The sequence below is a fragment of the Hippoglossus hippoglossus genome, chromosome 18 (genome assembly GCF_009819705.1).
Source record: "Hippoglossus hippoglossus isolate fHipHip1 chromosome 18, fHipHip1.pri, whole genome shotgun sequence".
NCBI classification, from domain to species: Eukaryota; Metazoa; Chordata; class Actinopteri; order Pleuronectiformes; family Pleuronectidae; genus Hippoglossus; species Hippoglossus hippoglossus.
In genome coordinates, this window is record NC_047168.1 from 15020568 (window position 1) to 15047566 (window position 26999).

The window sequence follows — 26999 nt, forward strand, 5'->3', positions numbered from 1 at the left end:
GTTATTATTACTATATTTTTTTTGTTGTTTTCTTTTGTTTACATATCTACACATACCAAACACTGAAAGAAAGAATTCTAGAGCGAGCAACTAGACAGAGCGGAGACCGAAGCGAGATACGATGCGAGACGACTGGACTATCACTGATGGTTTGGGATGTAGACGCTGGACTGGGGGGGTGGGAGTACAAACAGTTTCAAGTTCATTGTTAAAATGGCAGGAAAATAACGTTTAGTTACTCGCCAATGTGGCTGGTAGATTAGACAAACTTGTTATTGTAAAACCCCAAACTATCTTTACAAATCTCTCAACGCTTCCATGCCAGGAGATCCGGCGACAGGTCTACTTCGGCAGGATAGTCACTTCAGTGCAAAATTTTCGCATGTGCATTTTGCAACAAAATTAGATTTTACAAAAAAACGAAACGAGCACATTTCATGTCAAACTCGCAGGCTCAAAATTTGACCCTCAGAAATAGCCCTCAATGGAAAACATACATATAAATGTGTTAGCGTACACATGAACACATAAAATCCAAATACACCAACAGTCAAACTCGTGGCGATGAAAGCTTTGGCTGAAGAATGACCACGACTTCGTACACTAGTCAAATTTAATCCCCCCCCCCACGAATTCCCCGGTAACAATGGAGCGAGGTTTGTGCCAAAAGCTCAGTGTTCGGCTCTTGGCGCAGAACCAGTCGCACTAGAAGAGTCTCACTTTGATTCAGTGCAATTTAAAGTGACTTCAACTTGATTCAGTAACATTTGACTCACTCAGTGCTGCCGTCAACAATCATTGGCACATTACGTGGTTCTGTGAATACCGTGACCTAATGAAAAAGCTCTTATTTTAGAAACCCCCTCGACGTTTGAACCTGCTCGGCGATCTGATGAAGACAAGACGAACAGATACACACAGATCAGCAAGGGGCTAACAGGCTAATGATGCTAGCACGGCAAAAGCAGAAATCTCTTCAAAATAAACACGAAGAATTCAAATTTTGTAGATTTACTCACAAGGGGAAGGAATTGTTCATGTTCAATTTTTGTTAACTATGACTCACAAATTTGTGCTATTGACCAACGGCTGTCAAGACATCGAAGGGAAATTGGAGTTAGCTATTGTTAGTCGTTAGTCGTGTTTTTGGGACAATCTGTCAATAATTGTTCTCGGCTGGCTAGCTGTTAGCTCAACAGCGACAATAGTTTGAACATCTTAAAGAGAAACATTGAGGAACAGTTTAACATTAGCTTGCAAAGTTAGCGGTAGCTCACACTTGCATGTCCCTGGCTGGCTAATGAGTTAGCTGTTAGCTCAACAGCTAAAACGGAGCCAACATTTCAACATTACTAGCGCTTGTACGTTCGCGACGACTCTTGACCGCACTAGCATGTTGTCGCCGCTAACTCCCGTCTCTGTGTGCATCTGTGGCTTGAAGAGAAGAAAACGCTGCAGTATGAGTAACAAAGACTTTAGCTTAAAAACCCATAACAGCAAAACACTCAACTACTATTAACAAAATGATTCAACAAATTGCTGTACAAGCCCCGATAACATTCAGGAGAGGTTGCAGGAGAAAAAAGAGATCGAAAAAATACTAAGATATCCCAACAGAGCAGAAAACTACGGGAAACACCAGAAGACGTAAAATCTCTCGCTGATCGGACGCAGTCGGAGACCGAGGGAGGGAATAGAGGTCGGTTGTGGGGGCATCGTCTGAAACAACTGCGGTGCACAGGTACACATTCTGCACAAACACACAACACACCTCCGCACTCACACTAAATTAACTCCTATCCTCTCTTTGAATACTCGCGAGTTGCCGTTGCAGGCGGGCAGTAACCCAGAGAAGAAGAAATAGCACCAGTATGAAATAAAGCTAATTCTGCAGCAGAGACTTTCGCAGCAGTCAGATACAACGTCCGACTGAAAACCAGAGGTAGGGTTCCCTCTCTCCCCCCTTCTCTCCTCCGTCTTCACGTCTTTCTCTCTCGTCTTTATTCCCTCTCCTGAAACATCACTCCATCGATGGGATTTAAAACACGAATCAGAACCACAGGAAGAAGCTGCACACACACACCAACACAAACACACATATGCAAGGAGTTGTTTCAGACAACGACCAGCCAGGATGACACCACCGTACCCCCCCCCCCCACCACCATCCTCTGTTGGGTCATCTCCACCTCCGTCCACCTCCTTTTTTGGTGTCGGTTCTTGTCGTCTTAGTCATTTTAACTTGATCAAATCATTCCTCCGTCCGTGTGATCGTTCCTCTCCTGTGTTTTCTTCTTCTGCTGTTTGTTTGTCGCTTTTGGCACTCTGCTTACCCCCCCGACTGGATTACATAAACTGCATCTGAGAAGACGGAGAGAGAGAGAAAGTTTGTTTTGATCATTTCCACAAACATAATTTATTGAAAACCACGTTGCCTGGATGCCAGAACAGGATTTTACAGCAGGAATTCCACAAATAAAATGTAACAAACGGTTTAAAATTACCAGTGTAAATGTTCTGATTTAGTTCGTCTCTGTTCCACTGAACCAATAAAGTGAAGGATGTTCTGTGTGATGTGTGTTGAGCATCACCTGGGCGCCGGGCATGGGTGCGAAGGGGTTGGTGGGTCTGAGAACAGGCTGGTTGTACATCATTTGCTGAGGACCCATCACTTGTACCCCGCCCATCTGACCCATCTGGGGAGGGACCTGGAGACGGAGGGGAAGAGGTGGAGATCGATGGAGGGAAAGAAAAACAAGAAGGAACAGAGCAAGTCAAACACAGAGGTTTACTGTATATTCTCCACAAAAAATGTGAGTGTGCATTCATTTGATGCTTTTAAAATCTTTTGGACTGTTACTATGACCAAACGATGTTTTCATCAAAAATAAACTGCACATTAATCGATAAGAAGAAGTGAGTTGCAGCCTGTTTGTACTGGGTTTTCTCGGTACACTCACCATTCCATACAGAGGCACTTGCGGTGAGGTCATGGGGAAAGCCATGGGAGCCGGAGCCTGGAGAAAAAAGCAGAAATCTACTTTGAGCAGGTGGAAAAAGCAGCGGTGGACAGAAAACACCCGACTCAGAAGCTTTATGGCTTTTTTCAGTCTGCACATGAAAACCTGTTGCACATTATTACCACAAAATCTCAGAAATAAACTCAGAATTTGAGTGTCGTCATCTCTGACAGACATCTCATCCGTCCCTATTAGAACTGTCTGGCTTGAACGCAATAAATAAACACACCCGTCTGTACTGTAAGTGCAAGGAGAATATATTTAACGCTGATAAAGTGTGTGCACAGTAGGAGCACAACAACCCAGCATGCAGCAGAGGTACTTAGTGGAATCCTACTGGGAGCAATCATTACCAGAGCTTTAAGAGGGGTGGCTCAATAGGACGGCGTTTAGCCCTGCCCTCCTCACTTCACAAATCAAATACACTCCAGCTGAACGGGGCCTCAAACTCAGTTTGCTGTCGTCTACAACCCACGTGCGTCTGCGTCCATGCTGCCGACCCCCCGCTCGTCAAACTGTTAATTTATGCGAGGGGAGCGTCTGAGGTTTGTCACCGTTTCATATCAGCAAACGTCTCAGGGGGAAAATCATTTCACAAGATGAGACGTGAAGATGCACTAACCTGAAGTATATACACCAAGTATTAATATAAACAGGTGTCGGATGAGTTATCTGAAGCCGGCGGTAATTTCACGGCAGAGTTACAGGCCCGGTGACAACCTCCCTCAAAGTTAACAAATGAGTATCTGCATTTTCTCCCAGTTGGGAATACCTGCAAGCATCTGCACATTACAGGATAAACACCAGTGTGACCCCCCCCCCCCTCCATCACATGTACAGTATTTGCTGCAGTCACAAGTTGACTGTTCTGCAGCACGTCAGCTCGCTCACCGGGAAGTCGCAGGTTTCCCACTATTTTTAAAAACTCATTAAAAGCAGCTTGCAGAAACACACGGCTGCCTTCACGGACCTAATCCATCATTGTGAACACGACTTTATAAAACGCTTCAATCACTAAGTACTTCCACTCGGCTGGAGAACGACGTTGCAGGTGAGAAGCACAGAAAACATCAGGTACATACTTTACACTAAACAGTCGTTAGCTGTGTGTTGACATCAGATATCACCTGGATTACAGAGAACAACATGTATAAGAAAGATAAAACTAACTTCTACTTATGCAACAACACCTTAATGAATGTTTTTAGGAACCAGCAGGATTTGTTGGTGGATCTTTACAAAGAGTCTAGTCTGTATTTGAACAAAACTGCTGTAATTATTCTCGTAAGTCGTGGGAAAAAAGGAAATAATTTATATTTTGTCCCTTGGCTGAGAATATTGTGTCATGTACTGTTACAGTTGGATTAAATGGGGTTTGACGTTTTGATCGTTGCTTTGTGTTTTAGATTATTGAAAGGATCTTAGGTTTGGTTAATAAGGAGTCGCTGGGATGAACTAGACGGGAACTTTCTTTCTGCCGCACACCTCAGTGGGTCTGTTATATAATCGGTATGGGACTAAACACCATGTGACACGGGCAGCACAGACTACAACCCTAGTCCTTATATTATGAAAATGCATTGTTTCTGTAAAATACGTTTTCTTTACATACATTTTTATCAACCGACCGATAAACCGGTCACTGGGGTCGATGAAAGACGTAAAGAAAAGAGTTTTTGTTGAGTCAGTCGACCTATTGAACGGATCTCAGGAGGAAACAATACGTCTGATCAGGTTTCAGCTTTGACTTCCAGCCTCCAGAGAGAACAAGCCTCTGAAATCTGATCATGACCATTGATCAGTGTGAACTCCCACAGCAGCTGCCTCACAGGCGAGAGATGAATCCCACCTGCACCTGAGGATCGAGGCTCCGCTCAACAAACGTCTGTCTGAGCGTTTTGAGACCCGTCCGTCCGTCTCGCCTGTGGGCATCAGTCCATTTTTATTTTCTAAGAATGACAAGATGATGCCTGGGAGAAAAACGCAGCAGGTGTCGTGACATTTATGCAGCGCTACACCTTCTCTGTCAGTGTTTCAGTCCGTCTGTCTTTGAGCTCAGGACGCTTTAACATTCTTCCTCGTCTGTATCAGTCTTTTTATTCTGCCCTTTCCTTCTTCTCTCTAGTGTGTTGCCCCTAACTAGCGGTCTATATATATCTATAATATTTTATAACATCTTTCATCCTGGTTTTAGAGATTCAGAGCTGAACTTTTGCAACTCCCTGTGCCATCTGCCTCTAAAGGCCACTTTGGTTCTTTTCCATCTGTAAAGTCAGACAAACGACCTGAAACGACCTGCACGTGCAACTGAAGGATAAATAAGTGAAAAGCTTTGCAGGATTTCCAACCGGCACTTTAAGTATCAAGCGAGCGGAGACCGTCACAACCTCACCGTGCTGGTGAGAATCTCAGATATGGATTTTATTTATGCCAGTGATGCACGACAGTCAGATTATGAGCCGCTGTGCTACCTGTGATGTTCTGCTCTGACTTGTTTATTGCGTTGTGGCGAATACAGGCTGGATTCGCCGCTTTTAGACTTTTACATCTGTCAGAGTTAATGGTTTATTTCTTCAGGACAATCATGTCTCCAACAAAATAAACTGTTCAGGGTCAAAGCTGCATTTGTTTTTATATTCTTGTTGAAGTTCACCGCTCACCACAGAAAGCAAAGAGTTTTATTTTGCTGAGGGAATAACTGACACATTTTTCTGTTTTGCCGAAGTTTCAAAAGTCTGTAAACCAGAAAGATCTTGACCTGTTTAATCTATTAGCACATGCTGATGGGTAACAAAATGCTGACAATGCTCCATATTCCCATAAAAACAGTCGTCACACGACATCAATTTTTCATAAAGCACTTTGAGCATTTCCTGCACGTACTGGAAGCCGTGGACCAATCACAACAGAGTGGTCCAGCTGGCCAATCGGAGCAGTTTATGCTTCTGCGACAAAGCCAACCCAAAAAACTCTTGAGTAAAAACTGCATCAACCCTGTATAAACATTTAATACATAGACTTGCACACAACTGTTCAATATCACAAGTTTTCAGACCTTGTTATTAAATATGTATTTGTTCTTTATTAACTAGTGCAGAACATGATGCCTGAAAAACAGAGGTGACGTCTTTTTGTGAACATTTTCTTCAAGGAATTCAATTAAAAAGACGGAAGGTGACAGGGAGAGATGAAGAGGAAGTTGGCAGGAGGAAGGATAGAAGCACATAATAGAAGGTATTTAGCAGGTCGTTAAGACCGAACAGGGATAAGTACTTACATAACTAGTATAGAACATTCCATTCTGCATCAGGACGCAACAGGGAAAAAGACAAAAGACAGAGAGAGAGAAAGAGAGGAGGAAGAGGAGAGAGCGACAGAGCGAGAGTTAAAGAGAACCCAAGAAGAGCGAGATGATGAAAATGAGTTTGAGATGATGAAAGAGGGAGGCAAAGAACGAGCATGATGAGATGGAGACGGAGAGAAGGAAAGAGGACGACAGAAAGAGTTAGAGAATGAAATAAGGGAGGTCGATGTCAGAGAAAGACGGGAAACGGGTTTGGAATATAAAAAAGGGAAAGATGAATAAAGAGAAGAGGTATATGAAAGATTTGAGAAAGTCAAACCGAAAAGGTAGAAAGACAACACGTAGGCAGAAAGAGACCAGGAGGAAGCAGACGAATACAATAAGACAGAAAAATAGACGAGGGGTCACAACACGGTCGGGCAGATGTCGAGGGCAGTGAAGCGAAAACAGGACGGAGGAGATGACAACGCAAAACACAAGTCGCGGTGAAACAGGAACACGAGCGAAGACGGGAAGGAAGACGAGTGGATGACAGTGCAAAACATGAGGTGGACGAGCGGGACAGGAAGGAGAGATTAGAGGAGATGACAGACGGGGGGGGGGGGGGGGTGAAGGTGGAAGAAAGGAGCAGACCAATAGGAGAAGGAGAGAGAGGGGAAAAAGAGAAAATGATAGATATTGGAGAAAGAAAGAAAGGAAGAGTTAGTGACAGTTTGTCCTCGTCAGCCAGAAACTGCAGACAGACACACACACACACACTGATGCACAGGCAGTTATATACTTGACTTTCATTTATACACACAAGGTACAACAGATACTCTCATGCACACAGATTCATTCAGTGTGTGAGCGCAAGGCAACAGTTTTACATTTTGATTTACAAATCAATGTGTCTGGAGGTTTTTTGTACGAGGGAGTTTCACTTATTATCACTTAACAAAACCAATAAGCAAATATATACAACTTGAATTAAGAAAATAAAAGTTTCTCATGTAAAATACTTTTTTTTTTGCATCTTTTATTCTGTAAAATAAAGTTAATCTGCAAACATATGTGAAAGGCTCATATCAGCTGATTTTTATCAGTCAACCGATAAATGGCTCAGGTTCGTAAACCTGGATGATGATTGGTTCATATAATGGTTTGTCACATTTCTCGTGTTTTGTCTTGTAACGACGCTGCAGCCCAAGATTTTAGATTCAAATTACTAATAGAAGTATATGTATATCTAATATATATATCCTTTCAGTAACATTCTCATAGTCTCCTTACCACGTGTTGTACAGGCATGGGCTGTGGGGCCACGGGCGCAGGGCCCCACTGTGTGGTCGACATGGTCTTGTTCTGCCAGTTGTGCCCCCCCGTCAGCTTCTTCTCTCCGGGATGGCTCCAATGCATCTCTGGCCTGGGAGAGGGAGGAGCAGGGCCACAAAACGAGCGCACCGTCAGGGTCACATTTTCAACCTCAGACACAAATCATGTCCTGGAAGCGTTTAATCGTTATATAAATTTCTCTTCCACGATGTACACGAGTAAAGAAAGAATGAGTTTGCACGTGCTGCAGGAATTTAAACGCCTTAAGCACATACGACCATTTAAACTGTTCAGAGCGAGAGGGTACAGCAGGAAGGCGTATTGGCTTTGCCGCTGTTTAAAGCCTCCCACCTAACAACATAAGATCAACTTAAAAACATCACAACTCAGGACACTCACTTCTTGGCTTGGGTCCCAACGAACTGCAGATCTGAGGAGGGACAGAAACCAGAGGAACTCAGTGATCATCATTTAAAAAGGGAGGTGTAACATTTAGTCTAATCCAGGAGGTGGTTACGGTTAGATTGGATTATTTATTGTTAAACAGGAGAGAATAAAGACATTTTCTGCCACGTGAAAGCAAAATGGCTCTCGGAAAGATTTCATTTAAGTTTTACCACCAAGTAAAAGGTATGTTTCTGGGAACTCACTGCCCACAAGGTTGGCCAGAGAGGAGTCGAGGTCGTTGGCTAGCATCTTTCCTCCATGATGGATGGTCATTTGAGGCGGAGGTGCGGTGTGCGCGTGAATCGTCGGCTTCATCAAGTCTCCGAGAGCATCGAACCCTGCAGGAGAAACATACTCAAACATGTGAATAAGATGGAAAACAGGATACATAGAGGGACACAGACAGGTTAGTGCAGCATAAAGTCCCAGAGGAAGGAAGTGCAGGCATATCCCATTAAATATACATCGATATACAAATAACATTTGATGAAACAGCTCAGAACCAGCAACCAAATCAAAGATGGAAACGAGGAGGCACAGCAGGTGAAGGTTTGGATGTTCACACACGTTTGAATCAAGCAGATGATCAGCATTTTAAGAGTTAGGTAGGCAAAAAAAGGAAAAGCACAAGAATGGATTGACAAAACAATTTTATTTCATGTCATGTAAGATGTAAAGGATTTTTTTGAAAACCAACTCAGGTGATGTCATTAGAAGTTTCCTTTAAATTCAGTCAAGCTGCACCACATCACACATCAGTCCCCTAATTATCAGATTTCTTTAAGCAAGATCCACGAATTGGTCTTGACGAAAACATGAAAAACGTCAAAATAGTCCAAATCTCACAATCTTACGTAAAGTGTTTTAATGGGTTCTTTCCTGACCCACACAAGAACCTTCTGACAAGTTCTGTGGAAACTTGCTGACAAACAAACCAACACTGGTTTCCAGAAACCGGTTCCAATTAGCCAGTACATGCCAAACCAACCACAACGCAGACAATACCAAAAACCACAGCAAAGCAAAGCAGGTGCATTCATATTCCACATTTCAACACAGAGGCAATTCAAAGCGCTTCACATTAAATATAAAAAGGTATGACTAAATGCAAAAGCGACAAAATAAGCAGTTAAACGATAAACAGTTGCATGAGGGATACTAAATTAAGAGATACACGTGTGAAAGTATCAAAGCAGTGTAAGAAATTAATATTGATTTAAACATCAAAAAAGTGGCGACAAACATCGCAGCACGTGTCTAGTTCACCTCTGATGAGAACACGTGGTGCAGGTAGCAGCAATGCTAGCTAACAGTTAGCTAGCAGCTAAGTCTAACGAACACCACAACAAAACGGCTCAAGCTGTATTTCTGTATTTCACGTGAAACAAGTATAACGCATAGCGGGGAACCGGGAGCTAGCCCGAGAGGAGCTAACCCGAGAGGAGCTAGCGGTGTACACACCTTGTCGTACAGGATCCTGCGGTAAACCGAGAGGAAGCGACCGCGATGCAGCGACGCGACAAACTAAAGAAACACCTGGTGACGCACGGACAATCACGTGGTCGGAGTGGGCGTGCGCGTCCCACGTGTCGCGACACAGAAATTATCCCCCGACAGAAACTGTGCCCGCATTCACGGGAGCGCGCCTGCACTTAAACGCGTGACGTAACTACGATTTTATCACAGTCAATGAAAAAACAACGTTAAATTCATTGTTATGAATGAGGAGTTGATCACATGACTCAGAAATCAAAACAGACGTTTCTCAAATGTGTATATTTCTCATTATAGATCCTGTAACTATAGAGAACAAGATAATTATTTCATGTTTTCCACATCGTTTCTAGGCTATAGAAATATATCTATAACTATAGCAAAAGTTAATGCAGTACATGTACGAACAATACCTCTGATAGTGAATATGGACTACATCTTTATTTCCGAGGAAAAGTTAAAGCTGGATACACATTTGTTTTCAATGAGTATCCAGCTTTAACTTTTCCTCGGAAATAAAGATCTAGAGAGCCGCCTCAACTTTCATCCTGATTCTACCACTTTCTCCAACATGTCCACTTCCACGTTAACCGCTGTAACGAAGCCGAGCTGAACGGTTTTCGTCTGAGAGTATTGCTGAGCTGAGCCTCCTTAACGTGAACCTAGATCTCGCCGCCTGCCTTTCCGTTAATTTAATTCTTCCTGACCTATTTCAGCGTTTTTTCCCCCCCGACACTGACGGAGGTTCCTGTTCAAAGCAGATCCACTTCACCCAGACACGCCTCTTTGTCTCCACGGAAACAAAGCACAGTGTATAATCCCTGACTCAGTAGCTTGCAGCCAGATGATTGATGTGTGTCAATCATCAATTGATGTTAGTTTTGAACTTGTGTGTGTGAGATATTGTTTGTCCATGTCTGGTGTAAATTAGTCATTTCCTGTGTGTGTAAGCACCTTTGTCAACAAGTTCCCATGTCAGCACTCATTCAGCTAATGGCTCAGCTGTGTGTGTTGCTTTTGGGGGCCGATATTGGCAAGTAAAATAAATTTGGCTGATTGAAAAATTCCAATAATTGCTACGATTGATGAATGAAAACGAAATGTAATCGAGGCTTGATATTTTACAGTTTAACAAAGATGCTGATGCCGATGTGTCGCCGAGGAGCTGATATTATCTGCCGATAAATCGGTCGGGCCCTCGTGTGTACGTGGTGGAGTACGGAGTCAACGAGGCAAAAATAAAAGGGGAAATTGACGGTAAAAGTGAAAACGTAACCTTGTGATATGCTTTTATCATTAACAACCGGGTTTGGGTTAGTTTTCTATTCCTGCCGAAAGGAAGCGTAAATAAAGACAGGAGCAAAGCTGGACAGAATTGTAGTTAGAATGAGAAAGATATGAATGAAAGAAGACTACTGTAAATGTACGTGGATCCTGCAGAAACCAGAGGAGGAGGAGGAGGAGGAGAGGGTTGGGGGGGGGAGAAGAGAGGCAAAGGAGGGTGGAAAAAAAAGAGGCAGGAATAATATTTAGTTAGGAAGCGGTGTGTTGCTCTGACAGCGGTGCTGACACAAGAGGTTCAGAAAACACTTTTCCTGCTAGCTTAGCAGATGAGAGAGAAAGAGGGGGAAGCTCACACAGACGGAAAGAAGTGGAACGGAGAGGAAGAGGAAAGTTGGAGAGAGAAGAAAGATGAGGGGGGGGGGACGAAGAAAGCAGCGGGAGAAAGAAACATAGTTTTGTTCCTCTATCTTTTTAATTCTCTCGACTCTAATTTCTCTCCCCACTGTCGGCATTTCCATTATTGTTGTCACGGAGATAAAACACTTTGGCAATGTGGGTGATTTTTATTTTTTTTTTTGTTTCTTCAAGCTCGGTGTCAGTAAAGCCCAGTGAATTAAATTGAACCGAGGGAGCAAGAGAAGAGAGTCTGAGATAAGGGTGTGGGGGGAAACAGAGTGAAACAAGCCCTTTCAGTACATCACACACCACGGGGCAGCGGCGGGGGGAGAACGGAGGGTGGGAGTCGGAGGGGGTGGAGGTGATGAAGCGAACGCTGAGCTGGATGCACTGATGTGGGGGGGGATAACGCTGCCCGTGTTAGTTTAGGTGTTTCAGCCACGGATTTGACAGTCGACTGCGTTGAAGATCAAAGTGAAGGAAGCAAATCCACGTCAAGGGTTCAATTCCGACACTGCGGAGGAAATCTGTTACTTGCAACTAGATGTGAGAGAAACTGAGAAAAGGTTGAATGATCTAAAAACCCTTTGCAGACGCCGAGCACGTGACACTGCTGGGTTCATCAGTAAAAGAGACGGAGGTGATCTGTATTGTTGTCTTTGGTTATATTTGGAATGTCAGTCGGCCGAAACGGCAAAAATACAGTGGATAAATTCACCACTTAAATAATATCTTCTTGTTTGAAACACGGTGGGTGGTGGATGTCACGCAGAGCAGCAGCCTTCTCCAATGACTGAATATAAAGACGGATGACACATCTCAATTTTCTCCCACTATCTGATCACGAGTTTGTCTGAGCTGCAAATCATGATGCATCACCACGTTTTTCATGGCATCAAATAAGTGATTAGAACCAAACTCATCAGCAACAGGAACACTTGAACATGCATCAGTGTGATAGGAAACAGCTAAAATGATGGGAAACATCTTCGAGAATAAATCTATTAGACGGGTAATTTGACTTTTTGGACTGTGCCAGTGTTTCCTGAGTTTATTGTATGAAAGCAGGACTTTTACAGAGTTTTTCATTCATCGGAAGATTCACTTTTTAAAAAATGGAGATGGTGTCATGTTTAGAATAAGAAACGCTCCTCACATATGGTGAACAAATAAAAAGATAAATACGAGAGAATGGAGACGCATCGATACGAGCAGGGACGCAGAGGGGAGGAAAACTTTAACTGCTCATTAAAAATAATGCAATTATCAAATTCTGAAACCTGATTTAGAAAAACAAACCAAGAATCCGAGTATTGGATTCTTCTCGGGGAGGATTCAGCGAATAACAAATGCAGCAAACACAACATTTGCTCAAAATCAAATAAACAAATTAAATAAAAACGAATGTGAATGGAAATAGAAGAAAAGAAGAAGAGGCCGCGAAGAAAAACAGGGAGAAAGATAATTGCAGGAACTGTCAAAGTAAACAGAAGACAGATATTAACGATGGGAAATGAGAATACAAAGTAAAGACCGCACAAACACACAAAAGCTTCAACACTGTGCACAGCCATCCCCAAAAAATATGATCTCCACAACAATGCCTCCTTCTAATACAGTTTAAAGTGGACACAAAATTTCAAATAAAGACGATGCACTTTGCGGAGGAGACGGAGAAAAGAGTCTTGTTTTGTAAATGTAAAGAGGCAGAGAAAAGAGGAGGAGGAGGAGGAGGAGAGCAGATGGAAAGGAGTTGCCTGGGTGATTCTTGCCTTGTGAAGTGTGATGGGGAGACGATGAGGCAAAAACCGAGCGAGAGATGAAATAAATGGAGGGTGGAGGGAGGAGGAGGAGGTGGTGGTGGTGGTGGGTGAGGGACGATGTGAACAACAACAACAAAACAGAATGAGCAGAAGCAGACAGATGGGAAGGAAATGACAGACGACGCAAGAACAGACACAGACGTGGACGCACACACGGTTACAAACACTTAACAAATATACAGACACGTGGACGAGCACACACACACGGATACAGTAGCTACACACATGCAGGGGGTTTGTGTGAGAGGCTGCCAGTGGCCCAGATGGTGTACTGGTGGTTGTAGTGGCAGCTTCAACACAGGCTCTATTAATAGGAAGGAGTTAGTTTGTCTCAAGACAAAGGCAAACTGCACTGGAGCCTCCAGCTGGTTCTGCTGAGCGTCGCAGAACACACTGACGAGGTCCAACAGGAAATCAACAGCTCACGAACGGAACCTGAGGCTTCGACTCCTTAAATATTTACTGGAATACAGAAGACACTGATTTCTATTGGCTGCAGCTCAATGCATTCAACTAATCCAGATGATAATTGACTTAGAATGAAGATCTGGAGAACCGTTCATCTAATTGGCCACACGCTTGGCCTGGAAGTACCTTAATGAATTTGGTGCAATGTGGAAATGTAATACGTTCAATACAAGGAAAAAACAAGGACGCACAACTTCACTGAGGATAAACCAGGTAGGATGAACACAACAAGGTTTTCTAACTTCACTCTGCACCACAGAGTCCAGCACACAAACAGTAAAGAGTGACAGTTTATTGTAGAAGTGTTTGAGGACGACTCACTGATGACGAGGAGTAATTCTGAAGCGGCTCCGGAGCGTCAACACAGGCCAAAGCAATCAGCTCATTCTAAACAGACCATCCCTGCACTAGTTACACTAACTATAACAACAACGTGATTGTAATACATCAGATTTCATGGTTTAAGGAGGTTTTTCCAGACTTGTGGTTTGTGATCTGGCTGCGTTTGATGATCCTGTCAAACAAATCAGTCTCATCAGGATGAGGGGTAAGACGATGCCAGTTCTCAACGAGGCTCTCCTCTGAAGAATCTAATTCTACAACACCAACTCGTTCCTCCTCTGAAGTCTCACAGCTTCCGCCTGCTCCTCTTCCCTCCTTCATCTCATGATGAAAAGCGTCTGCAGATGACCTCTGCAGGGAGTCGCTCTTATCTGCTGTGCCTTTCTGGTTGTTTTTTTTTTTTTTTGTGGAGCCGTCGATAACTCACCGTGCCTTAAAATCATACACTCTGCCGGAGCTTCTCGGGACCAGAGCAGAGTCGAGAGGCAGCGAGATTGATTGTGTCAGTTGCTGAGAGGTTAAAAGAAAGTGAGCTAATAAGAAGGCCCGGAGCCAAAGTCTCCGACCGGCAACACTTAGAAGCCATCGGTCCAAAGCAGTCGCCATCACAGGCAGGACAGCACAACAAGGCAGGATTAAGCAGTTTGAGCAAAAGGTTTCGCACACATCGTCTGCTCCTATCGGGACTTTACGATGCTGCGTCTTTCACTGGACTCAAAGATTCTGGTTGGTGGTTAAATTATGTAGTTTTCCTATTAGAATAAATGAAAAAAAAACCCTGTAGAAATACACACAAAGAGAAATTATCCTGTCGATCTGTTACAGAGCTGGGATCAGTTAACTTTTAATTCAGTCTAGTGAAAACAAAACTCTGACAAAGACTCTTGAAGATTCGTACTTTACTTAAAAAAAGACATTTTATATTCTCATTTAAACTGGGTGGAAAAGTTGATGACATAAATTTCCAATCAGGATTTAGCAAAATCAAGCAAAATCAAATCTGACATAGTCCTAAGGAAGTAGATTAGATTGGATGTTGAGTGTTTAACTTTATATTAATTATTGCTTATATCTAGCTTATCTACTGATAAAAACTAATCCTCGAGATCTGACACCAAGTTCTTCTTTTCTTTACTTTAAAATCCAGCTGAAGTGTAAATTAACTGACCCCCGCTGACAGAGCTTGAGTTTTGTCGTCAGAAACTTAATAATAATTCAAGCAACAGGTTAAGTGACGAAGCCACGAACACCCGCCGAGTTTCAGAAACAGCCACAAGTTGCAGGGAACAAGTCAGAGGGTTAGTCAAAATGCTCGAGCCGCCAGCAAAGCCAAAAAGGTTTTAGTTTTCAGTTAAGGATCCGTCTGGACAGTCAGACAGAGCAGGCTTTTTTTTACCGGCTGCAGGTTGTGGGCCGTTGTTACTGGGTTCAGCTTTATTCCCAAACACGGCATCGAAATCTACGGTCATGGTCGGTGCAGTCTGCTGCAGAGGCTGGCTCTCCAGTCCTGAGGGATGCAGTTAAATATGACACATTAAAACCCTGGTTGTGCTTTGGAAGCTGCAGAATGGTCTTTATCGGGGGGGGGGGGGCCTTAAAGGGACAGGAGCTAAGACCAAGTGTTTCAGACAGAGGCTGAAAAGAGGAGCTGCAGCGATGGACAGCAATGGACATGAAGACCTTCTCAAGTAATAACACCAATTATTAACTATATAAGCATTTTCAACTGGAATACAAAAGAAAATATTTAACATCAAACTGTGATTTGTCTTTATAGGGACCAAAATAACAGCTTTGAAGTGGCAACGATTCCACCACCTCCTGCTAAACTAATCCTGTTAGATGAGGAACATGAACCTTACAGTCTCCAGCACACTGCCATTGTTGCTGCTTAGTAATTTGGGCGTCTGCGTGAAGGCAGCCGGGAGCGTCAGGAGAGTTAAGTCTGCGAACGAGGAAATCCACCGATGCACCTTTTGTTTTTTTTTCGTCTTCATCCGCATCCCTGTCGGGGGATTAGGGTGCGGAGCCTCAGAGGGAGGCTGCCTTTGTGCGATGCACGAAACAAGAGCACACGACACGGTGCACCGCATCGGATATTAATAAACATGATGTCGGCGTTACAGCGACGCTTTCAGGGAACACAACGGGAATAAAGCCATTTCGACAACTGACAGACTAAACTAAACATGGGAGGCAGAAAATAGAATCGCAATAAATGTGGTGTCTGAGAAATAACCCTTTTCTCCCAGGACATACCCAACTAGCACATTGTCTTTTGTCTACATGTATATTGCTTTTAAATTCATAATCGATAATAAAAACCTACCTGCTAAAACACATTATCACTAAATTGGATGATTTAGGCAGTTAAACATTTCCAACACCAACTTATATGTTAAAATCAATTGGCAATGATTCCTAAGATGATATCGAACCCTTGTGACAATAAAATGTAACTGAGGTTTGATATTTTACAGTTTAACCAAAACCTTTATTATAAGTAAGTAAAAAAAGAAAGAAAACACAAATACAACTACAAAATATAAATGTAAATGAACTTTACTGTTTTTTTTATTCTGTAAAATAAAAGCTTTCATAGCAGCAAACATAAAACTAGATACCGATGTTTATGACAGGCTCATATTTGATTTAATTCTCCACCACGAATTTATGTTTTCCCCCCCCCCGAGATTCATTCCAACAGTTAATTTAAACAAGTGTGTCCTCTGCTGCCGCCTGACAGAGACGTCACCGGCGTCTGGTTTATTTACGGCCTCGGACGTTTACAGAGCAAAGTGTCCTTTGTGTTCTTTCTGACAGAAGCTCGGGGGATATTTATCTCAGCTCCCGTGTCAGAGCCGCTGATAGAGTTAAGGGATGATATCTCAGCTAAGACTCTGAAGTCTGGACCGAAACTCTTTATCAATGGCTTCAGTTTAATCCTCGGTCATAAAGCCTGTAATACTCTGCACCAACTGCTCCTCCGGACTCGTCTCTCCGCTCCCGTTTTCATTTGAGAAAACTGATTCCGAGCTGAAATGTCGCAAATCAAGGGTGTTTGAATCTTAGATGAAGTTTCCACACACTGGCTTACTGCTCAGGGCAAAGACTGTAAATAACGACGGAGCTAAAATATATATATATTTTTCATTTTATTGTATATTTTGGAGCCAGAGTCAGCGCAGGAGCGATCGTGAAGTGGAGCCACGGCATCAAAGCCTGCGCTCGACCAATCGTGAGTCAGTCTCAGCTGTCAATCATGACGTTTCACCGCATTCTTACGTCATCAAGTAACTAATCAAAACCAAACATACCACAGATGGATGGTGAGACGGGTACATGAGTGGCCAGTGGGAATATTTCAGAAAGAAATTCATTTATGTGTGTGTGCAGGCCTGTGTTTGTCTTATTTGCATGTCCGGGTCCCTGCTGGTGCCTTCATATATATGTAAATACAAGTGCGTGTGTGTGTCTGTGCGTGTGTGTGTCTGTGTGTGTGTAGGTAACGTACCTCCCCAGGCACTGTTGGCGGTGGAGATGGAAGGATTGCTATGCACAGCGGGGATGAAGGCCGGCTGAAGATCAAACAGGTCACTGTTCAGATTGGGCACGCTGACGAGTGAAGGAGGGATGATGAGAAAAGGGGGGGGGGGGGGGGGGGGGAGGGAGGAGAGAGGGGAAGAAAGAGGAGAAGTGATGAGAGTGAAACAAATCAAGTGAACAGGTCAGTGACAAGAGAAAAGGAAGATACAGATAGACAAATGAGACAGAGCATAAATATTTAATCAATTACGCATAAATAGCTAAAGCCACAAGTAAGAAATGTTCATTTGTCACAGATAAAGATTAATTCTCTCTCTCTGAAGGGCTGTAAACATTGGGACGGAGCAGTAAAACAGTTAGGAGCAGTAAATTACAGAGCGTGTTGGAGTGTGAGCACGTTGAGGGTAAAATCTGTTCAGATTATCAATGAATGACTAGTTTCACTGTAACTCTGCTGGTCTGGGATGTGAGGACGACGGCACTGGGTTCTTCTGACTGGAGTGAATATCACGAAGCTTTCAAACTCCTGGTAGTGAAGGAGTTCTTCACCCATCATCTCAGAAATCCATAAAGTAGTTTATCAACCCTAAGTATTTTCTGGGTGTTTTTTTATTTGGTTGTTTGGCAACGTTGTGATTATTTCTGACTTCTAACACTCGAGAAAGTCTTGTGCATTGAATCATAAATTATGAAAGAACCAAAATATTCCGCTCTCAAATAAATTTGGTCCTCTTCTGCTGCTGCAATGACCTATTTTTTTTCCTGTCTGTCTGTCCCTCTTTGCACGTGTGTTAATTATTCACTAACTCAAAAATTAAAAGGACTTATTATAATTAATGGAGAGTGCAGACGTTCTTCTGTATATTTGTCACTGTGACTTGTTTGGTCAAACTAGTGTGCATGCGTGTGTGTGTGTGTGTGTGTGTGTGTGTGTGTGTGTGTGTGTGTGTGTGTGTGTGTGTGTGTGTGTGTGTGTGTGTGTGTGTGTACCTGTTGGCGGACAGCGTGGAGGTGAACAACTCTGGGGTTTGTGTGATGTGGTGGTTGTTGTTGGCCATGCCTATCGAATGGCTGCTGGGGGAGGCAGAGGGCGGGGTCTGCATGTTCATCTCCTTCAGGCGCTGGTCCTGAGGGACATACACACACAAAACACACACACGTATACACATAAATACACAAAGAAAAAAAAGCACAGTGGGATCAGGACAATGGTTAAACAGTAATTTCCCCTTAGAGTTTTGTTTACAGTAAACCTTTTGGCCTATTTAACAGCAGCTATCCTGTGAAGTCTTGAGTGGAGAATAGAATTTGAATAAAAATAGACTCAAGGTCCAGAAATTGAAGCCAAAGCGGACGTGTGAAACCTGTATTCTCTCAAATGACCAGTAGAGGGCGACGCCACTAATTGAAAAAGGTTTCATAGAAGTCTATTAGAAAATGACTCTACTCCTAAATAGATTTATAATGTCAGTAAAACATTTTGCGGGTGAGATTAAGGTCTCAATCTGTAGTTTCAAGTCTTCGTCCAATTTAGAGTCAAGCATCGTACACATTGGGGCGTGGCTACCGTTTGATTGACAGCTAGTAATGTCCAGGTCGCAGCTGTAGGGGTGTGTCTTCATCAGTGAAAAGACAAAGGAGAAGTTTAAATGCGTTTGCTTCACTTTGGCAAAAGTTTCTGGCTTTCAGAGCTGAAGTCAGGCCGACATCCAAGTGAATTTCAAAACTCATTTGCTTGGTTTGTGCTGCCAAGGTTTCTTTTTAGTGCTGGATTCCTCGTGCACAATATAATGACGGACAATTAGCTTCAAGTGCTTTAAAACAGACCAGTTCTACTGGTTTTCAGTGAGAAATACAACCTAACACAACATTGTCTGAATTTCTTTGCCGTCACGTGTCTGAAACAGGATTTGACTGAGCTGCAGCCGGCTCTCAGCAGAACTCAGCCCTGATCTCTCCAGAGACAGAAACACAGACGTCAGCAGAGTCCGGCAGCAAAACACAAAAAGTGAAATGAAGCTGAAACTAAGGTTCGGAAGGTTTGTTTTTTGGTTTCCATCGATTCAAAGTGATAAAAAAATAAAGACGTATGAAGCTGTGAGTGTTGTCTCCTTCATTCAGCAGCTACTGTGGAACCATGTATGAAAACAGATAAATCAATAAGATGCTTTACAGTTTCAAGTCTCAGAATGCTGCAGTTTTCTCCTAAGCAGTAGGTGTCGCTGCTGAGAAAAATACAACAAGACCTGGCCGCTGAGCTGTTTCCCCAGATTTCCTGCAGAATGCGTCGTCTTTAACAACAACCTCTGGAATGTCAGCATCTGTATACACAATATTTCAGCTTTATTTCTTGCACAGCAGGAGGAAGTAGAGACGTGTCGTCCATCTTTATCTACCATCTACAGTCAAGACGTATGAAGCTGTGAGTGTTGTGACTGAATCTTTTATTCATTTCGACTGTGGCAAAAACACTGCTGATGTTTGCACGACCACAGACGAATCAAATCCTGCTTCACAGCGTTAAGTCTCTCAGGTCTGAAACACAACTGCACAACACAATGTAGAAATCCCCAAATTATATCACCGCTGCTCCGAGACTCTGGGACTTTGAAGGTTTTTTCCACACACACACACGTTTGAAAATCTCCCTTCCTGCTCCAGACTTTTCATTTCATGCATGAATTTGAACGTTTCGCTTCAGGGTCAGTTTGAAGCTGGTAACAGCAGAGAAATCTGACTCTCGACATCCTTCTGACGCTCTGGGGTTTAAAACATCCCCGTGTGACAAGGTTTAATCATATATAAAATGACGAATCTAAATAAAACATGCGCAGTGTAGGGAATCCATAGTGTTTCTACATGCAGTGAACATACTCAACCCACCAGGGCTGTTGGAGTTTTCCCATAAGTGACTACATTATATTTTATTGCTTTGTTGATTGATTTTGTCATCCTCGCTGCTCTATTGCTTATTTGTGGTGCTTATATCCCATCTGCCTATATTTCCCGCTGGATCTTATTACCTCTGCTGCTGCAAAGACCTAATTTCCCTGCAGGGATCGATACACTTGAGTCCCATCATGTACAGGGAAATAACACCTTTTTCTTTTTTTTTTAAAAACACACAGAAAGCAATTTACAGTACAACAAAAGAAAAGGTGTTAGGCAGGGACTGGCCAGGGAGTGGAAACGCTGCCACTCACAGAGATGTATTTTTATTTATTTACACGCGGCCGCCCAGATGTTTAATTCAGTTCAAATCCCAAACTTTAAGGTATGGAAATGATCTTATTCCCTTTACAGCCTCTTGAAATCTTTAAAGGAATTTTGGCAGATTAATAAACAGGATCTCCTGCTGAACGAGCCTCAGCCGAGCCGAGCCTTCATTTGTATTCTGACAGTGTAGCCAGGAACAAATGGGAACTGCTGTTATTGTTTGGGCTGAGGCCCCAGCTGGACAGTAGCTGACTGTGTAAGTGTCTTTCCATGAGTGTGTACGTGTGTGTTGAGTCCGTACGGACACCAGGGCACACGGACAGCTGGACGTGAGTATTTGGACGACCCCTGCTAACCCGGCTCCCTCGCTGTGTTTCTTACCCTGTTATGTTCTCGCTCTCACTTTATCTCCCCTCTCCTCTCTCGCTAAACCAAAGGTAATCAGTGGACCTCGGCAGAAACAGGGCAACCAAGGGCACGGCTAAAATCCAATCAGCCGTGCACACACAAACAAACACACCAAGACACACTGGCAGCACATACTGCGCCTAATCTGCCAGGATATACACACGCCTCACACACACAGATCGGACAAGGCTCGCAGATACTGGCAACGTGACTCCACACATACTGGATCTCGTCTGCCAGGATGCAAGCATGATCAAAATGCACACGCACGCACATGCACGCACGCCGAGCCGACGTGTAGCCCGTTTGTAGCTTCACTGCTCTTACTCAATTACAGTTCGCTGCGAGGCAGGACTCCCAAGGCTGGAGGAGGAAATGTCAACACATTTTACACTCGACTTTTCGACTGCTCAGCACTGAGGCTCTCGGCCTTTATCCTCAACAGGAGTTCAGCAAACTGCAAAGTTGCAGGGCGATCCGTCAGCCTGATTCATACGACAGCAGCAGTAGTGCGGTTATAGACGCACTGTGTGTATATTATATATATTACTTTTAATAACTGCTGGTGCCGTTTGTCGGGGCTCAAGTGTGATGTAGTCGCTTCAGACTTGCAGTTTACTCTCTGTGTGCGAGCACAGACGCAGCGTGGTTTTAAATCCAGCGGCTGCAGCAGCTCGCATCACTTTCAGACGATTCCTGTGATGTGGCGCTTTAGTTCAGGAGATCAAATTCCTCTACGGATCCTCAAAGTTCTGCTTCTGCACTTCCTGTTTGCAGCAGTAAATTATTCACATTATAGTCTTGACATTGTCACACTGTCCCTCAGCTTACGGAAGACGATTAAACTAGGGTCAGAATTAAACTATACGATCATAAAACATCAGAATCTGTTTTATTGACCTGATGTAACCAGGGAATTTGACCTTGGTTCTCAGCAGCATAAAGATATGTACAGATGCTGTTCTGTAGAAATATGAAATAATAAATTGGTTCAACCCCTAACCCATAAAAATAGAGTAAATACCCAAGAATTTCCTTATTTAATATTTAATGAGCCATAAAAATAGAAATTATGGAATCATTTTCCAATCAAATATTAATCTCTCAATAAGTAGTTTAAATTAAAAGAGGGTTTTGAGAAAATAACATAAAAAAGTCAGTAAGTAAATTATTATTGAATTCATAAATAAGTAATGGAATATAAAAATCTGTTTAAAAATGCAGCTTAAAAGAGGAATAAATAAACATTTTAATCAGGCATTAGAAAGGGGCAGTTTTCCTTTTCCCTGCTGCTTTTCCTATGAGACATTTGATTTGTTTAGACAGCTACAGACAAACAGGAAGTATGGAGGCTTTTGTTTCTGTTGATTTTTACATTTGAAGAATCGTCACCATTTACTTTAATTGTATTCGATTTGGCTGCAACGCTGTTTAAACTCCAAAGTGTTTTATGGACTCAAACACTTCACCCACCAGAGGTGAGTAGGTAATGAGTGAACTATCCCTTTAATACCAGGTAATCTAATCCCATATAAACCCAGTAGCGTCCAGTTAAGACTGTGGCAGCAGAGAGACTTTCCCCAGTGAGTGGAAGGAGAAGGTGGCAGAACTATGGCAGCTGGTCTTTCTGCTTCTGCAGTGCTGAGCCTAATGTCTAATTTGCTTTACAAGTAGAAAGTCTGTTACCTTTAGAGCATGCAGTCTGGCCTGCTCCTCCTCCAAGGCCTGCTGCTTCTCCTTCTCGTCCATGCGGCTGAAGGACATGCCGGTGGAGGAGAGGGAGGAGACGGCGCTGGACAAGGTGGACGCTCTGCAACGGAGAAAACAGAGCATGAGCACATTGATGATAAGCTTTTAGATTTCTTAGTTTTTCCACACAGCTGATTTTTGGAATCTACTTTTTATAAATGCTTCTCTGGTGTCATATATTTAAAGAGAACTGGCTAACGGCAGGTAATCGAGATGTCTACCTGGTGTCTGCGTTCAGCTCCTTGGTCTTCTTGCCCTCCAGAGAGGCCAGGTGCTGCTCTAAAGCCTCCAGGAGGCTGCTGGGGGCCTGAGGGAGAACAATGACAGTGAATGAGAAAACTATTCAGTAAACAGCTCAACTTCTTTGAAAAATCACTCACTTCTGCACCTCTCATATGCACAAAAAACCCACCCACACATACAGTAACACACACACACACACACAAAGCACCCAGGAGTTAGTTGGTCTCACAGGAAGGTAGCAGAGTGCATCGGGTTCCAGGAATAGCCATGTCAACCATGCAGCAAACACTAACAGCGTTAGCAGGAGACTCAACGGAGAGAGAGAACAAAGGAGGAGGTTGAAAGACAAAGAGCGAGGGAAAAGGTGGAGTGGCGGAGGAGAGGTTCGCACCGGGTGTCTTCTCCTGAGAAGTCTCATGAGCAGGAGGCGATCATTTCTCATTCATCTTCCCCCTTGTTGTGTTTTCTCCCTCTTTGTCTCACTCACACTGCAGCTGAACAACAAGTGTCAGGATGAAATTTGGTTTGTCTTTCCCATGTGGAGAAGCAGCAGGAGATTGTCCAGGAAAATGTGGGGAACATTTAGACAAAGGGAGGCGTCTGAGTAGAGCAGCAGGACATGACACATTCGTTTAGCTGCGGAAAGCTCAGTGTTGTTGTTTACAGCACAACGACACTGCTATCGGCTATTAGCGGAGATATTTGTATTTTCCAGTTTCACGTCCATCACGTGTTAGAAACGTCTTTAACACGCCCACTAGCTCGCTGAGAATTTTACTCAAATATTATATATCAGAGGCGAGCAGCGAATGGTCACATTTAAGAAGCAGGATCCTGAAAATATCTTTTTTTTTGGCTTGATAAATCCCTTAAATCAGGTGAAAGACTCGAATAAGCAGAAATGTCAAATATGATTCTATGATTCCAGCTTGTCAGTTGTAAGGATTTGCAGATTTTCTCTGTTTTATATCCATGTAAATGACTAAAGTTGAGTTTTAAATGCGGCTTTAAAGGCTTTACGATATAATGACAAACAGTTTCTACAATGAAATTCCAGTTTCCTGTTTGTCACGTGTTAGGGTCCACGCCCACCCTAACACGCCCACTCGCTGTGAACTTTCCGAACATTTCCTTGCTGAATTCTCTCATGGGCTCAATCGAACATTTTACAAGGGGGCTGGCAGGAAAAGATACGGAAAATATCTGCAGCAACTAAATCTGTTCATGTTTATTCAGCTTTGGGGAAAGAGATTATTCTCTAAACTTTTTACCTTTTCTTAATTACTGGACGAGAAAATAAACGAGCGACTCCAAGAGTCTCTGAAATGAGCTTTGTTGTGAGATGCATAAGGAAGCAGCATTAAAATGTCAGCTCTAACGTTCTGGAGCACAAGTAAGAGAGACGGTTACTCTGGGATTCGTTGCTACGCTACTACAGCAGAAAACACAATCCAGCGTCAAATTCAAGATCAGCTCCGATTGTTCACGTTGCACAACACAAGGTCTTCAGCGCTCGTTAGGAGCCTCATTAATGCAGCGAAACCGAGGGAGAGAAGAGGGCAAGAAGTGAGGCCGACAGCTGCATTGTCAAGTGTAAGATCCGTGGTTCTCTCGCACTCATCTGCAGCTTAACACGGAGGAGGGAGAGAAAACGCTCCTCAGCCGAGGAGAGAGAGAGAGAGAGGGGAGAGGAAATTCTTCCACTGTGAAAATATGACAACGTCACGTCTGTCTCTCCATCCACAAGAATGTAACGTCAGTAGGGCTGCGCACACGCACACACACACACACACACACACACACACGGGAGTGTTTTGGCTTCCGAGCCCTCTGTGGCTGGCTAGACGGTGGGTTCTTGCCAAACTGTTGCCTGGTTGTTAAAGAAACAGACTCGCTGAGGAGAAAGAGACACTATTTAACTGTCAGTGGTTTTTTTTCAAAAGGTGGAGAATAAAGACCTTGTGTAAGTCCGGTCAATATTAGCTCTGACGCACAAACACACACTTTGCAGGGGTGTCCGTGTTGTGGGCGAACATCTCATCTGAAGATATTTAGCTCTCACCGCCCTCTAATCCCCCCCCCTTTTATGCTAACTCGTGTTTCCTTTTTATTAAACAGTAATCGCACTGCATTGCTCAGGGTTAGTCGCTATTAAAGCACCTCCACCATGCATGTTGAAGCAATGATGTCGTGCACGGCAAATGTGGAATAATCAACATCCAAGGAGGGGATGGAATTTAAATGAGAGTCCAGACCCAGTGCAGAGGTTTTTACATGCAGATGAAGACAGAGGGGCAGAGGGGCGAAGCCTCATTTTCTATTCATGAGGTTTCATGCCCTTTTGCTTGTTGTGTCAGAGCTCTCTGTGTGTGTCTGTGTGCGTGTGTGTGTGCGCACAACCCGGGGCCAACACATACATATTCTACTGAGTCAACATCATGTCGCTCCACTCTGACAAGAAATGAAAAACAGAAAAGGCATGCCTCTGAGTGCGTCAGGTAGAAGTGTGTATGGCTACACACACACGTACGTGACCACAAGGATGTTCATGCAGGGGGGGTTGGGGTTGGGGTTTGGGGGTTGGGGGGGGGTTGGGGGGGGTAAGCAGGCTGCAGGGGGTAAGCAGTACAGTACGCAACCCACCACCTACAATGTATGATCCTTTAGTTTTCTGCGACAGAGGAGGGAGAAGAAAAGAAAACGTCTATTTAGCGACTGTGAGTGAACGGAGACGAGTTCGACAAGCACACGGTCACAATTCACACGCCGTTAATGACCACGGTCGAGTTCCACCAGGGGGCGGAGAAGCTCCACAGCTGCCAAATCCACAACGTTACTACCTGTGGTCTAGTAAACTCCAGGGTTACACATACCCTAACCCTTGCCAACACACACACACACACACATATATATATATATATATAAGGAAATTGTAAGAACCTTTGTCAGTACAATGCTAACAAAACTAAGCAGTACCAGTGGAAACCATAGGGGGCAATGTAGCCAGTAATTCAAGCAAGACAAAGAAATTTAAACAAAGTTAGGAAGGTGAGAATTCAGGAGTTTATAAGATAGAGCGTTTACAGCGTAGCCACCGCCTCTTTCTTCAGACGCACATTATCACTTTCACCATGTTTGTTGTCAGAAACCCTCGATTCTGCGCCGCCCTCCATTGGACGTTTTTGCTTAACTATCGGATTCAAACCATCCCACGGACGATAAAACAAACAAACCTACAAATGAGAGTTCACGGTGTCAGGTTGAATTCTAAACGGCTCTTTGTGTGGATTCACAAACAGAGCAGTTTAACTTTTCGGCCCCGATGTGCATCTTCACGTGTTCCAGGCTAAACAGGGGAGTCTGTCGTCTCCCTTTCTTCTTCCCATTAACCATTAGGAGGCTACAAAGGAAAACAGGCTTCAAGCGATTCCTCTGAATTCACAACTAGGTAAAAAGGGAAACTTTATCCTTGATGATACAAAAGAAACAACACAGAAATTATGCCGTTTATTCCCTTGTAACGTTGCCGTCTTGTCTTCAAGCCCCTTTGTTGTTGCAATTATAATTTTTTCTAGATTCAAGGTCTAAACTAATTATTCGCAGTTGCTCAAGGCTTCGAAACCCACGTGCGTGATGGCGCACTGTTTAAAAAGCAGGGCCGACCGAACACAGCTCCGCCTGTTGTTCAACCCATAATGAGCAGGTAGAAGTGAAATGAGAAGAAGAAGAAAGAGAAAATCAATCCAACCAGAAGAGAGGTGCCTAGATTTGAACAGTTAGATCAGGCTGGACGAGAGTAAGGGGTGGGGGGGGGGGAGAGAGGGTGGGTGATAAGATGGATGAAAGCATCGAGGGAGCAATGATACCACGCATGTTGTGTTAATAAGGAAGAGAGATAGAAAAAGATGAGTGGGGATCAGAAAGAGAGGAAGAGGAAGTGGAAGG

General features: G+C 43.5%; 1 protein-coding gene across 1 annotated transcript in view; it reads right to left on the bottom strand.

Moving 5' to 3' along the window:
* Positions 1-26999, bottom strand: part of LOC117752183 (phosphatidylinositol-binding clathrin assembly protein-like) — a 27457-nt gene continuing 458 nt past the window's right edge. The window contains exons 2-13 of the mRNA XM_034569378.1: positions 25705-25758; positions 23033-23118; positions 22749-22872; positions 18429-18565; positions 17407-17507; positions 15289-15399; positions 8289-8423; positions 8038-8068; positions 7597-7729; positions 2961-3017; positions 2592-2708; positions 1-2361 (exon numbers count right to left, since the gene is read on the bottom strand). Coding sequence (XP_034425269.1) covers positions 2347-2361; positions 2592-2708; positions 2961-3017; positions 7597-7729; positions 8038-8068; positions 8289-8423; positions 15289-15399; positions 17407-17507; positions 18429-18565; positions 22749-22872; positions 23033-23118; positions 25705-25758 — 1101 coding nt within the window. The 3' untranslated portion in view covers positions 1-2346. The remainder of the gene's footprint in view (positions 2362-2591; positions 2709-2960; positions 3018-7596; positions 7730-8037; positions 8069-8288; positions 8424-15288; positions 15400-17406; positions 17508-18428; positions 18566-22748; positions 22873-23032; positions 23119-25704; positions 25759-26999) is intronic.